Source organism: Canis lupus, chromosome 16, assembly GCF_003254725.2.
Source record: "Canis lupus dingo isolate Sandy chromosome 16, ASM325472v2, whole genome shotgun sequence".
Taxonomy (NCBI): Eukaryota; Metazoa; Chordata; class Mammalia; order Carnivora; family Canidae; genus Canis; species Canis lupus.
In genome coordinates, this window is record NC_064258.1 from 46,850,016 (window position 1) to 46,865,283 (window position 15,268).

Below are 15,268 nucleotides of genomic sequence, written 5' to 3' on the forward strand. Positions count from 1 at the left end.
TTGAAGTGGCTTGGGTTTGTAGCACATACAGACATTTGAGCTCTGTTGGTATAGCTGTGCTTCCCAACACTCGGTACAGTCCCTCTGCTTTGTAGGTATAAATCATCCAGTGATAAAACACCCAGTGTTTACAAATAGCATTTTTGTTCAAGAAGAATGATAGTACATACGCACATCAAAAATGATGATTCTTCAGGGGAACGGGTGATCATTTCATAGGGCAACAAATTTCAAAGCGCAGATCTTGCTTAGTGGCCCCCGCGCCCCTTTTATTCAGACTCCTCTCTTGAAATCACAGAGTGTGTAACAAATGAGTGACAATGTGACCTTTTACCCAGTTTCACCTATGCCTTAAATGGTGTGCCTTTTTGACATAGGACTCATTTACGGCTTCGTCCTCAAACCTTTGCTAAGTATTGTGATTGCCAATTAGAATCATCATAACTGTCTTGTCTTCAAGTTACTTGTCAAGATGATGGCTATTTGGGATGTCATTAACTTCTTTAACTTGGATTTGGCTGCTTTACTTCCATGTTTCTCAAAGTTCTGAGGATTATATACCACCAAAAAAAATGAACCTTCACCAAAGAATTACTTAGCCAAAAAGTTTCTCATAAAATTTTACTCTAGAGCAGCAATTCTCAAAATAGGAATTTGGGAGGTTAACCTACTATCTTGAAAAGGATTTGGTCTCCATATTTCCAAAGCCAAAGTGACTCTCTTCTCAAACCTGGCCCCCATGCCCAGTCTTCTATTTTTGATTAAATGGGACTGCTATTTTTAGACCTCCTTCTTTAAAGCACTTACTGGCCAGATCCCTTTCGTTAACCCTTACTACTTCTAGTGTCACCCTTCTCTCTCCCCATTCCCGCTTGCCACTGCTGTCACCCAGGCCCACATGACTAGATTTTTCTCTGGTCCCTTCCCCTTCATGCCATTCTTCATGCTGCTTCTTAGGCTTCTTGTAGATTTCTTTCTGAAGCAGTATTCCTCAGGACTTCCCTGCTGGGACCTTAAGGCCTCCAGGCTGGTGGTCTCACCTTAGCGTGCACCAGAAGCCCCTGGAGGGCTAGCTAAAACTTCTGGGTCACACCCCCAGAGTCTCTGATTCAGTAGATCTGTTGAAGGGCTAGCTAATTTGCTTTCCTTAGAAAGGTCTGCAGTCCCCCAGACCATCCTTCAGAGACCCCGGCCCGAGGGTGAGCCTGTGCTCCGAATGCTCCGAAGATTCCAGGCTACTCTTGTCTGTTCATTCTGACTTCCTGCACCCTCTTTGCTCAGCCAGTGCTCCATGGAGCCCCTCTGGTGACATAAGGGTAAGACTTGGGCTTCTTCAGAAAAAGCTCGGTGTCTTATTCACCCGATTCCCACCTGCCCCTTTGACAGCTGTAGGAGTTCTCAGCGGAATGCTTGGGGAGGGCAGTATTGCTTTTGCAGAGAAATGGCTGAGTGACAGCACACATGAACGAGGGTCAGGATGAGAGATGTAGGAGGGCCCATCCTAAGGGACCTGTCTGGGCTACTAGACCGCCTATGCCTCCTGGTCATGCTTGATAGGCAGACCAGAGGGCAGGGCTGGGCCAGTGGCCAGGAGACGGTTGTTTGTGACAGTCTGCTCCTCTCTACCAGGCACACCTCTTTTCTTAGCTTTTTTTCTTCTTCCCATTTTCTGTCATTTAATCCCTTGCTCCTTTTTCTCCTACCTTAGCCATGATGCCCTGGCTCCTTTTGGTGGGTGGCTTCCTGCATTGAAAAAGGCTTCCAGTGCTTACTGTAAAGCCACAAAATTGCTTCTGAATTTTAACCGAGTATTTGTTGGAGAAAAGATACAGGCTAAGAAGGACTGGCTTTGTAGTTAGGGCATGTTGTAGGGTGTCTGAGTAGTGTTCTACATATTCATATTTTGTTAAAAGATTTTATTGTTTATTTGAGAGAGAGAGGGCATGCACGCACAAGCAGGGGGAGGGGCAGAGGAAGAAGCAGATTCCACTGAGCGGGGCTGGATTCCAGGACCCCAGGATCATGACCTGAGCCAAAGGCAGACGCTTAACCGACTGAGACCCTCAGGCGTCCCTACACATTCATATTTTATAGGACTAATTTTAATTGTTTAGCTAAAGATAACCCTGGATGTGGACACATGGTATCCCCATTTTGCAGACAGACTCAAAGATTAAGTAATAATATTGCATGAGTCTACAGAGCAGAGGTTTTCCCACCATTGTACATACAAAGAATACCTTCTTTGCTTTATAAAGTATATGTTGTAATTAATAATTACATTTGGAATCGTGGCTACAGGTATTAGAAAGTGTCTGCCAAGATAGAGAAGACCATGTAATGAATAGAACGTATCATTGGGTATTTGTTCTAGAAATCTATTAGTAGCTTTAGATCTAATGTCAAGCACATGTGAGTACATAAGAATTTCTATAGATGTAAAACATAGAAATATGTCTGGAAGGAACTCATCAAACGGTTACTAGGGGGACTCCTGAGTGGCTCAGCAGTTGGGCATCTGCCTTTGGCTCAGGGCGTGATTCCGGAGTTCTGGGATCGAGTCCCACATTGGGCTCCCTGCATGGAGCCTGCTTCTCCCTCTGCCTTTGTCTCTGTCTCTCTCTGTGTATCTCATGATTAAATAAAAAAATATATTAAAAAATGTTAATAGGGACTAGTCATTTTTTTTCTTAATATACTTCTGTACTGTTCCTTTCTTTTGGAAGTACATATATGATAAATTGGTTGGAAGGAGAGCTTGTAGGAGATAAGGATAAGAAGAATCCTAACTAAATCCTAAAAACAAAACAAAACAAATAACAAACAAGAAAAACAGAAGGAGAAAAAGGGTCCATCAACATCTATCTGGAGGTCGTTACCTGTAAAGGGATCTCCATGTTGGGTCTTGCCCTGGAGTGCATCCCGTTTCCCCATCAACTCTGCCTGCTTAGACCCCACTCTCTGAGATCTAGCCCTTTGCTCCTTCTTCATGAAGACTTTCCTGTCTGCTTCCTTCAGACCTCATACTAGAAACCATCTCTCCTCTTTGCGAATGGTCCTTTCTTAGGTCCTTACCAGAAGTTCTTATATCCTTGTCTGACTTCCCTGTTTCCTGACATTGCAAATGTGAAGGGATCCCTGGGTGGCGCAGCGGTTTAGCGCCTGCCTTTGGCCCAGGGCGCGATCCTGGAGACCCGGGATCGAATCCCACATCGGGCTCCCAGTGCATGGAGCCTGCTTCTCCCTGTGCCTGTGTCTCTGCCTCTCTCTCTCTTTCTCTCTCTCTCTGTGTGTGTGACTATCATAAGTAAAAAAAAAAAAAAATTAAAAAAAAATGTGAAGACCCCTCTCTGAAATTAAAAAACAAACAAAAAACCCATGGGCTCTGACATCATAGTAGTTGAGCTTGTATTTATCAGTTTCTAAAGAACACTTGGCAAGTCCAGATACCTCGCCCCATGGTATTTCTGTGGACACAGAGTGCTGCACAGCTCACAGGCTGAAAGCTACTACCTCCAGTGATGACTTCCGCTGCTAGTCAGGCGTTGCGGTGGATAGCAGGTGTGCTTTCTGCACCAACCAGTGAAGGCCCTGTAGAGAGGGTGCACAGTGAAACCCAGTCTGTGTACCTGTCAGTGAAGCAAATCAAAGCAGTATAGACATGTCCCTGCACCTCCATACATTTTGTTGCTGGGTGCTTGTTAACCGTCAGATGCTCTGTGAGAATCCAGAGTTCCTAACAGGCTATACTGCTGTTGACACAGAGATAAAACAGTGGAAGTAATCTCCAAAGGAACATCGGCGTTATGGAAGTAAAACTGAATGGTGTGTTTCTACGAGAGCTTACACAAACTCAGTCCCTGTGACATTGATGGTAGGGGTGTTTTTTTTTTTTTTTTTTTTTAAGATTTTATTCATTTATTCATGAGAGACACAGAGAGAGAGAGAGAGAGGCAGAGACATAGAAGCAGGCTCCCTGCAGGGAGTCTGATTCGAGACGTGATCCCAGAACCCCGGGATCACAGTCTGAGCAGAAGGCAGACGTTCAAACTCTGAGCCACCCACGTGTCCCGATGGTAGAGGTTTGAGAATTGTCACAGCATGTGTGACAGGTTCCCAGTCCTTCTGCTCTCTTTGACCTTATCCGGCCAGACCAGTGCTCAGAGGTCTGCTCTGTTGTTCCCTTTTCCCAGGGGCCCTCTGACACCCATTAGGTCTTAGCCTTCCTTCTCTGAAGCCTGCACCTGACCCCAGATGAATGGGTCCGATTAGCAAATGCTGCACTTCTGTTCATTCAGCAAATACTGAGCAGCTACTCCACAAGGGCTCCCTGGAGCACATGGTGGGCATGCATGTTAGGGTTTTTATTTTTAACATTTTCTTCTAACGTGCTCATGTGTCTGTCTCTTTGCACAGGGTAGCGATGGTGCTCGGAGATCCCCGCTACTGGATAGCGATGAGCCCTTGGTATATTTTTACGACGATGTGAGAACCATATACGAAGGCTTCCAGCGGGGCATTCAGGTGTCAAGTAAGCATTTGCTGAATCTGTGTGACGAATGCTTAATGATTTTCATTCAGAACAAGTGGTCTTTCTTGAGGAAGTCCTTTGCTTTCATCTTCCATCTACTTCCACCTGTTCAAGTCCCCCTGTCTCCTCCTCAGACTTCTCCAGAATGAGCCCCAAAGCACAAGAACCCCTCTAGATATCCCCCTGACAGAGCAGTCAAATATATTTTCAGTAGGTTTTGTATTTTATGGATAGTTACATATACCTTAGCTCATTACTGGGCTCTGACATTTCCTGAGGTCAAAAGACATGTTTAATTGGGCCCAGTCCAACATTATCAAATGTACTCGACCATGAGACCCGTATTTTGAGAAATAAACACTGACCTCCCAAGGAAGCAATGTCCTGTGAGACACTTTGGAAACGTTGGCTCCCAAAGTAACCACACTTCCTCGCTAGCGTTGGCCTAAGAGAACCACCCCACCCCACCCCAGGCCTCCTGCCTGCCTTTCCGGCCTCTCTCCCTTCCAGGAAGTGTACCTTCTGGGTACTCTTCCTCGAGTTACACTGAACTTCTTGCAACACCAGGACCCTTCCCCTTTCCCATAACCCCACACCTTTGTGCACTTGTCCTTTTCCTGATTGTAAAGCTTCTTATTTCCTACCTTCAGCACAGGTGCTTACTATGCTATGTGAGACCTTCTAGGGCATCTGGGTTGCTCAGTCGTTAAGCATCTGCCTTCAGCTCAGGTCATGATCCTCAGGTCCTGGGACTGAGCCCCACTGAGTAGGGAGCCCACTTCTTTGAACCCTGCCCTTCCTCCCTGTTTGTGATCTCTCTCTCTCTCAAATATATAAATTAAATCTTTAAAAAAAAAAAAAAGAAAGAAAGAAAAAAAAAGAAAACCTTCTTCTTCTGTTGCTTTCATCTGCTACCTCCAGGTGAGGCATTTCCCTGCTTTCCCCAGCACCCTGTACCTATTTCTGTAATAGCCCCTCCAGGAAGCAGAGGCATTTGCCTGATGTTCTGTCCCACTGGCCAGTGCTCCTTGAACAGGGCGGCCATCTCTTCTCTCGACACTGGCACATAGCCTGGCACACAGTAGGTGCTCCATCAACGTATCCTCAGTGAGGGAGAGAGCACTCTCTGCTCCCCACACCCCCCTCTTTTGTTTTAGCCTCTTTATTTTGGCTTGTTCCAGATCACTCTCTAGAAATGGTCTTTGGGATCCGTGATTCCTTATTTAAATCGTTTGGTGGCTGGCTCTACTGCTAGCTGGGCTGCAGTTACCTGACAGTCAGGGACTATGTGCTGTTGCTGTTCTCTGTCTCCACAACGTGTTGCATTATGATAATGTGCTCAAGAGTGCTGTGTTTTTTACTTGATGCTAGTAGAATTGGGTTACTCTAGTATCTGCACAGGGCCCAGTAATCCTGTGGCAGATTCATCGAGCCCCACTCTAAGGGGAAAACAAACCTCACTTCTATATTATGAATTTTTTTTTAAAGATTTTATCTATTTATTCATGACAGACACAGAGAAAGGCAGAGACACATCAGAGGGAGAAGCAGGCTCCATGCAGGGAGCCCAATGCAGGACTCGATCCCAGGACCTCAGGTCATGACCTGAGCCAAAGGCAGATGCTCAACCACTGAGCCACCCAGGCATCCCTATATTATGAACTTCTTCAAAGTTAGTGTCAGGGTCAGGGTTTGTCTGTGATAGTAAATATGCATACACAGAGCAGCTTAACAAAAGGCCACATCAAAATATTTATAGATTAAATATAGATTAAATCTATATGTATAGATTAAATATAAACTAAATATTTATATTTTTATAAATATAAAATATTTATAGATAATTTGATATACATTATATATCAAATAAGTATAGATATGTGTGTATGTGTGTGTGTGTATGTATATAGAATCTTTACCACTACCACCAAGTGATGTGTGTGGATGTGTATACATTTGTCTCATGGTTATCAGGGAATGAATTCATCCTGGTAGTATGGTGACTTACATGATACTTCTGACTCTCCTCTCACTTAAAGACAGTAACTTTTTTGTGTGTGTGCACTTTCTCTGCTTGGAATATGAAGTCTTACATGAATGTTTCAGAGAAGTTGAAGAAAACTTAAGTTCACTCTTAACCTATACTGATTGAAGGAAGGTCCTTTGTAGGCCATTTTGCCTTCTTTTTTTCTTTTTTCCAGAAGATCTTTTTATTTTAAGCTTTTTTTTTTCCTAGACTACCATAAGATGAAGGCTTTATGGGAGAGCAAAAAACAAACTGTACACAGGAAGCTGCTTATAAGGAGGAGCCCTCTGGCTGTGAATCTGTAGATTCTCGTCCCTGGCTGTACTGCGGTATCACCTGGGGAGCTTTTAAAAAGTGCTGAGGCCCAGACCCCATTCCTGTCCTGTTATATCCAAAATTTTGTTTGTAGGGCCTGGGTATAGTATTTGTTTAAGTTCCCACCATCCTGGAGCTGGGGTCTGCAGACTTCTATAAAGGGCCAGAGAGTAAATATGGCAGGCTCCCAGGGCCATATGGTCTCTGTGAGGCCTTGCGGCTGCAGTCTTAGATAATATGTAAATGAACGAGCAAGGCTATGTTCCAATAAAACTGTATTTACAGAAACAGGTGGCAGACTTGATTTGGCCGCTGCTGCCTATACATCTCCAATCCCTGTTTTTACAGAATGAAATAACATTATTTCAGATGGCCAATGTGTGAAAACAGCTTCTGATGGAACTCATGACGTCCGGCCTGGTCTTTATCACAGTCCCTGTGAATGGCAGAGGGTCTGAGAATAAGGCCCTTTGTGTTCTTTCTGTTTTCATCAAGGCTGCAGTAGAGAGAGCCAAGAAGTCAGTGTGAGGCAGTGAATTTGTCCAGCCTGGGTCCTCCCTGTCCTCACCACCGACCCGCATACATGCCCCACTTCTCTTCTCCAGGGTGTGACTCGGTGTGATAGGCCCAGTCTCCTCAGGACTGCCAGTGGGGCCATGCTCTGCTTTCCCAAACCTGTCCTCCAGGCCCCCAAACCAAATCAGAACACCTCTGCTGACACTTAAACCTAGAATGGGGAAGCCACAGATCTTACAGTCTAGAAACAAATGCTGATACCCTGTTAGAGGGGAGATGACAAAATGCCCTACTTTGTAGGGGAGGCCCCACTTAACACAGAGGGGCCTCTGGCAGGAGAACCTGTGTGTCTAGTAAAGAGGCATTCTTGTATGTGGTCAGCTATGATCATCGGAACATGGAGACTTTTTTTTTCTTTTTTTCTTTGTTCTTTTTTTTTTTTTTTTTTTTTAGGTGGACGTAGCTTTTCCTTCATCAACTATAAACTGAGCATAAAGTTAGCTTGGGGTTAATCTATAGAAAGAAACTTGCATGATTCCAAATATAAATGATTCAAGTGATACTTATTACTGTCCTAGCCCTCAGTATGAATACTTAATATGGGTTTTCTTTCATCCTGTTTATTCGGTACCCAGATTAGAATCAGGACACATCCTGATATTTCTTAACTTTGACTTTCACAGATACCCCCTTATTTTCTCTTTATTTTGCATCTTTTCTTCATTTTTGTTTCTCTGCAATTAAGACTTCACCCGTGTGAGTAAATTCTAAGTCATCAGAATTTGGGGATTTAAGAGTCCTATTTTTTCCTTTTTTTTTTTTTTTAAAGATTTTATTTATTTATTTATTCATGACAGACACAGAGAGAGAGGCAGAGATATAGCAGAGGGAGAAGCAGACTCCATGCAGGGGAACCTGATGCAGGACTCAATCCCAGGAACCCAGGATCACGACCTGAGCCGAAGGCAGATGCTCAACCACTGAGCCACCCAGGCATCCCTGTATTTTCCTTTGTACATCCTGAGTTAGAATGCTTTACACTTTAGGAATCTTGTGGGAGTCTTCTGAAAAGGATTTCTTTATCATTCAGCTACTCCCCCTTTCCGAACCACTAGGGTACAGAAGAATTCAAATTGAGTGTCCTTAAAAATTGTATTTGCCTCATATTCTCTTATTTTTCTTATCCCATTTAAGAAACAAACAAAAAATCAGACTAGAACCCAAGGAGAACACATCTCCAATCTGAACTCTTTATTTCTAATCTGGGGCCCAATGTCTACCTGATATTTTGTAGGATGAAGTAGAACACAAATGAGAATATTTATGCACGTTAATCCCATTTTTTGTTTTTCACTGTATTTTTCTTTCTTTCTTTTCTTTTCTTTCTTTTTTTTTTTAAGATGATGGCCCTTGTTTAGGCTCTCGGAAGCCAGACCAGCCCTACGAATGGCTTTCCTACAAACAGGTGAGTTTCCTGGCTCTGTGGGTCCTCCTGCACGCTTTGGGGCTGAAATCTTGGAGTCCCTGACCGTGAGGGCTGTATGGTTGCTGCAAAGTCTGTGTGCTAGGCCGACTCAGAGCTCTGGGGTAAACGTGCAGCATCCAAAGGGAGAAGTTTTATGCAAAGATTTGGGAAAAACTGGTTAAGTAGCTTAATTGGTGGTCCAAATGCACTTTATTCTGGAATTATGTGGCTGCATGGGGGAATTGAGCATGATTCTCAGATAACATTCTAGAAATGTGCTTGAAGCAGGTGACTCTCCTCACAGAGCCCATGGCACGGTAGAAATTCTCCTCTGCCTGGCAGGATACTAGACAAAGTTAGAGTAACTTTCTCATTTTATAGAGGAGGGAAACATCCCCCAAGGAAAAGGATGGGACTTGCCCAGGGTCCGAGCTGGTTCGTGGCAGAAACAGGACCAGAAGTGAGGTCCACATCTGGTCTGTAGCTCTTCTGTGCATCATATGAACCTGACCAACGTGGGACAGGTGTGATGTTGAACCCCAGGGCAGCCATGGCGAGCAGCACAGATGTTCAGGGGCGGCACCTGCTTTGCTGTATAACACAAAGGAAGCTGGGATCCAGTGTATTTATTCTTGTCCCTCCATAATCCCAACTGATCCACAGCTGCAGCTGCTTGATGACAGACATTGCTTTTCATGTTTGTTGTGATAACAGGGCATCTTCTCCCCATGGAAGTAAGAGCCCAAGGGTGTCTGGGAGCCCTGATGTGTCCGCTCTTGCCTTTTGTTTCTAGCACAGCTGTCCAGGAAATAGCTCCCTGCTCTAGGGCCAGGTCGTCCTGTGGTTTCATGAATACAAATGAAATTCCTCCATCCATGTTTGGTGTGAGAGGTGCTCTGGGCAGTTGGCGTGCTGGGGAGGATACGTGAGGGATTGTCCCTAGGAGCCCTGAGTAGCCCCAGAGCTCACTGGCCCTTCCAGAGACTGAAACACACTCCACGTTTCCTTACATTCCCGCATCTGAGGACGAATGAAATGCAAAGGCTTTGCTTGGGTAGCTCTTGGTAGAGAGCAGAGAGGCAAAACAGGCTCCTTTCCTGTGAGAAAAGTGATGAGCTGAGTACCCTCAGGGACCAGAGGGATTTCACCACTTTAATTTTCCTTTACCGGAGACCTCCCCCTGCCCCCCAAAAAAAAGAGTTGCTGAGGTTCCTCATTTTCACAAGTGGTAGATAAACAGTTTATGTGTGTTGGACACGTAATGTTGCACGATGGTCTCAAGGCCTCACAGAGTCCCCAAGTGCTGCCTGGAGTCCTTCTGTTATATGCTGGAAGGAAGGCAAAAGACAAGTCCATGGCAGATTGGATTTTTCAAAGCAGATTGAAAATCACTGCAGTTTTTGAAGGTGTTAATCTGTGTTTTGCACATTTCAGCCAAAGGCTGGTGAAGATTTCAAGCTAGAGTTGAAGGCAACTCTGGATTTGTACACTTGGTTAGGTCCTTTCCTCATCCTGGTGACTGACCTTTGTGGGGCTAGGAACCCCTTTGAGGATTTCTGGAGAAAGGAACGGAGCCTCTTTCTAGAGATAAAAATGCCTGTACCTTCTCCTAAGTAGCTCTGCAAACCATGGCAGCATTTCACGGGTTCCCGTCCCTGACCTGCGAGCAGAGGTTGTGAAACAGGCTGTGGGTGCAAAAACAATAAGCATATTCATGCCACCCGTGCCGTCACCTCACCTGGGTGAGCTCTCATTCCCATAGGCAGAGCGCGGTGGTACTATGTGCCAGGACCAACAGGGTTCTGGGCAGGAACAGGCGTGGCTCTATTCCCTACAGGCATGGGTGGGATTTCAAAGTGCTCTTGAGAATTCACTAACTGAAAATAAAGAAAATAATTCCAAATTTAAGATATAAAAATTTTTATTTATTTTGTAGTTAATTTAAGGTAGGAATGGGGAGAGACTGAGGGGCAGGTTTATAGTCCTCCCTAATTCATAGGAATCTACCTATTTTTACTTGCAATAATAGTGTTTATTTTACTTACTTATTAATTTTACTTAAAACTCTTACAAGTTTTTTGAAGGTGTCCCCCTGGACTATTTCTGTGTTTATAGCAAATGACAAGTTTTGGCTGCATTGCTACTCTTCATAAATACAAATATAATAATAATAATAATAACAACAATAATAATAATTCTACATCCTTGTATTACTTTTATAATTCATAAAACTAAAGTTTAAAATAGAAATGTGTAAGAAGCCCTGACATCCAATGATCTGTGACCTGCAGCTGTTGGAATCCTCCGATTCATCTACTTTGCAGAAGGAGCCCTATGATCAGTTCTCTTTAATAGTGAGTTCTGGTGAATTGAGCCTTGTGTTTTACAAAAATGTAGAACTAAAAGAATGCCTGTTTGCTCCTCTCTCCTCTGTGCGGTGCTGCTCGCTGGCCGAGGTATTAGACTCAGTTGTCACCCAGTGAGCTTTGTTCTTTGAGTTTGACCTGATTTTTCCTGCTTATTTTCCTCCCCATTTTAGGTGGCGGAGATAGCCGAGTGTGTGGGCTCAGCGCTAATCCAGAAGGGCTTCAAGACTGCCCCAGATCAGTTCATTGGCATCTTCGCTCAGAACAGACCTGAGGTATTGACCATTAGACACCATCTGTAGGCAGTTTGAGAGTTCTCAGACGTAAGAGCCAGTTGGGGTTCACACCTACCTTTGCTCAGGACACGATTTTGTGTTTTGATCTCTACTGAAAATATATCTCTGTATTATTCCTTAGAAAGTGACAGGAAAATCCACACCAGGGCCTCCTTGGCCTCTAATGTTAAGGGGGAGAAAAACCACTTTTTTGATTATTGGTTTTCTTTTTTCTTTTTTTTTAAACCAGGTCCCAAAACAAAAACTAACACGTTATTTGAACAGATAGCTAACAAAGAATCTTCTTACCTTAAGGCTTATTTATGTCTGTGATTAGAAAAATAGCCTCAATAAATTATGAAGAAACTTGGATACATTTTTGTCCATTGCAGACTCTCCTCTTTGCTTTCTGAAAGGTAGGAGCTTTCCCTCTGATCAGGTTACAAAGTTTAAAATACCATGGGCAGCAGGGAGAGCGCGTCACCGTGATGAGTCAGCCTTAATGTAGACGTGCTGTCCGGCTGGCTGTCAAGGCCCCTGCGTGCTGCTTCTGTAAACCCTTGCGTGAAAGGTCAGTTTAAATGAAAAGCTCTTTTGGAGCTGTTGTATATGGTGCTAGTGAACAAATTAGCGGCATAATTTGGCTTGGAAGAATTCAAGCACTAAGCGTGAAGAAATTGAATTGATTCTTGCATCCAAAAGACGTGTTAGCACAATCCCTGGGCTACTGACTATTTTATAAATTAGATTTCCTGCAGTTTTCTATATTGGTAAGGGAAACACAGCAGTTTCCACAGCTGGACCATGACCAGGCTCATGAAATCTAGTGTTTCTTTCATTTCAAATAAAACTCATTCAAGTGAACACATCCCAGATTTTTGTGTTAGTGGAATTTTATCATGAATCTACCACAAGAACAGGTATTCCCTTACTTCACAGAGTAAGCTCCTTCCTATATTTATCAACTAGCTTAATAAATGTTTATTGAGCACCTGCTATATGCCGTGCACTGCGAGGCACCAAATCACAACAGTGACTTGGATCCTCCCTGAAAGGTACCATGTGAGGGAAGACCAGCCCATAAGCTGACGCTTTCCCTGTAGCGTGGTAAGGTGGACACAGGGAAAAAGGATTATGGGAGCTCAGTCAAGGAGGACTTCCTGGAAGTGGCCTCCCAGTGGAGTGTTGAAGGATATGAGGGTGGGGCAGCCAAGGGAATGTCAGGAACAACCACCTGTTTGCATCAGGTGGCATGTCTCTTGGGGAATGAGGCATTTTACTATGGTAGAGCTTGGAGGGACAGGGAAGACAGGACCACATGTGCCACATGTACCCTGCTGACAGTCTTGGACCTGACCCCCGTGTTCGTAGACTAAAATTGGTGCCAGGAAAGAAAAAGGGAAAAAAGAGGTCGAGGCCACGTGAATGTGAGTGCGTCATGCTCCCTTTCCACGGCAGCTAAGCCTTTATCTGGACCACATATTGGGAGTACGGCGGGGGACCCGAGAGCTGCACCTGGAGATAATGGTGCCGCCAAGGATTTTGAGTGAAAGGCTGATCTCGCCATGTTTGCCTCTCAGCAGATTAGTTGCCACATAGTTGATGAGTTTAGAGGCAAGGTGATCTGTTGCTATGCCACATCTTTCCTCCACCACTTTTCTGGAGAGATTTTGCCAACACATTTCTCTTGTTACACAAGTGTGTCCCTCCTTCCCCAGTTCCCAGATCCTACTCTTTTTTTTTTAAAGGTTTTATTTATTAATTTATGTGACAGAGAGTGAGCACAAGCAGAGGGAGGGGCAGAGGGAGAAGGAGAAGCAAGCTCCCCGCTGAGCAGGAAGCCCGAAGTGGGGCTGGATCCCAAGACTCTGGGATCATGACCTGAGCCAAAGGCAGACCCTTAACCGACTGACCACCCAGGCACCCCAGGCTGATATTCCACAGACCCCAGTGCCCCTGTTTGAGAAGCCCTCAGAGGCTGTGCATTCCCTGGGGAATGGAGCCGGGCACCCACATGGCCACGGGCTTCTCCTGCCCACCCGTGGCCTTCCCTGCCAGAGCATGTGTGCCGGCCAGAGTGCTCACCTCCTTTTGGTCATGGAGTCCCCACTGTTGGAGTCTCCTTGGCTTTCTCTCCACCTGTCCAAACCAGGCTACCCTGGCAGAGGGTGAGCTCAGTTACCTTCCCTGCAAAGGTGATCCCAATGTGGGCTTTGTCATGCGTGTGTCCCAGTCGGTCACTCTCCTGTATCATTAATTATCTTTTCACACATTTGCCTCAATTCTTCCAGCAAATTGCTTTTTCCTTCTAAGAAGGGGGCAGGTGTTTGCTTTTCATTATGAGTCCCTCGTGGTGCCTGGCACATAGTAGGAGACACACAGATGTTAATTTTGCTACATCTAGTGTTTCCACTTTGTTTTTGTTTTTGTCTTTTTAAAGATTTTATTTATTTATTCATGAGAGAGACAGAGAGAGAGGCAGAGACACAGGCAGAGGGAGAAGCAGGCTCTACACAAGGAGCCCGATGTGGGACTCGATCCTGGGACCCTGGGATCATGCTCTGAGCCAAAGGCAGATGCTCAACTGCTAAGCCACCCAGGTGCCCCTAGTATTTCCACTTTGGATCTCTCTAGAGTGTGGTTCTCCTTGGAGTGGTTCTGTGATAACATCTTATTTTCTCTCCCCGGCCTTTACTGTTCATTTAGTGGGTGATCATCGAGCAGGGATGCTTTGCGTACTCTATGGTGGTCGTTCCCCTCTATGACACCCTTGGAACAGAAGCAATCACCTACATAATTAACAAAGGTATGTTTGTGGTCTCTGGGTGGACCTTGGCCTAGTTATCAGCTAGATTTGGTAACTTCACATTTAGTTATATTTGATTGATAGGGATTTTATGGTTTTTTTTTTAAGATTTGATTTGATTGATTGATTGATTGATTGATTGATTTTAGGGATGCTTGGGTGACTCAGTGGTTGAGCATCTGCCTTTGGCTTAGGGCGTGATCCCTGAGTCATAAGATCAAGTCCCACATGGGGCTTCTTGCTGGAAGCCTGCTTCTCCCTCTGCCTGTGTCTCTGCCTCTCTCTGTGTGTCTATCATGAATAAATAAATAAAATCTTTAAAAATAAAAAAGTTTATTTGAGAGAGAGTGAGCAAGATAGAGAACGAGCACGTGCACACAGACAAGGGGTGGAGGCAGAGGGAGAGGGAGAAGCAGACTCCACACTGAGCAGGGAGCCCAACATGGGACTCCATCCCAGGACCCCAGTTTATGACCTGAGGTGAAGGCAGATGCTTAACTGACTGAGCCACCCAGGAGCCCCTGGGATTTTATGTTTAAATGCACATCTGTCTTTCTATTTAAAGATAATAGTCCTTAAAATAACCTGGTGTCAGGTATTACACAGTCAGGCTTTAAATATCTCAGAGCTCATTCTTCATTGTATCTCTTCCTTTCCAGCTGAACTCTCTCTGATTTTTGTTGACAAGCCAGATAAGGCCAACCTCTTATTAGACGGTGTAGAAAATAAGTTAATACCAGGCCTTAAAATCATAGTCCTCATGGACTCCTATGGCATCGATCTTTTGGAACGAGGCAAGAGGTGTGGCGTGGAAATCATAAGCATGAAGGCCATGGAGGTGAGTCACCCTGCTCATTTCTCTGATGGGTGTCCCTGAGGCTACTTTGGTTCAAATGTGGCATCCAGTGCTACCATGCAGTCCCAGCTCTGGTTGGTCCTCTCAGCAACCCATAAAAAATCAAAGAGCA

At 44.7% G+C, this 15,268-nt stretch overlaps 1 protein-coding gene across 10 annotated transcripts in view; it reads left to right on the forward strand.

Moving 5' to 3' along the window:
* The window catches only part of ACSL1 (acyl-CoA synthetase long chain family member 1), a 70,469-nt gene that overhangs the window by 33,386 nt on the left and 21,815 nt on the right, over positions 1-15,268 (forward strand). For all 10 annotated transcript variants that reach the window (XM_049095191.1, XM_025471816.3, XM_049095193.1 and 7 more), the window contains exons 3-7: positions 4,417-4,531; positions 8,789-8,853; positions 11,393-11,494; positions 14,201-14,300; positions 14,960-15,138. In XM_049095191.1, the coding sequence (XP_048951148.1) occupies positions 4,417-4,531; positions 8,789-8,853; positions 11,393-11,494; positions 14,201-14,300; positions 14,960-15,138 (561 nt within the window). The remainder of the gene's footprint in view (positions 1-4,416; positions 4,532-8,788; positions 8,854-11,392; positions 11,495-14,200; positions 14,301-14,959; positions 15,139-15,268) is intronic.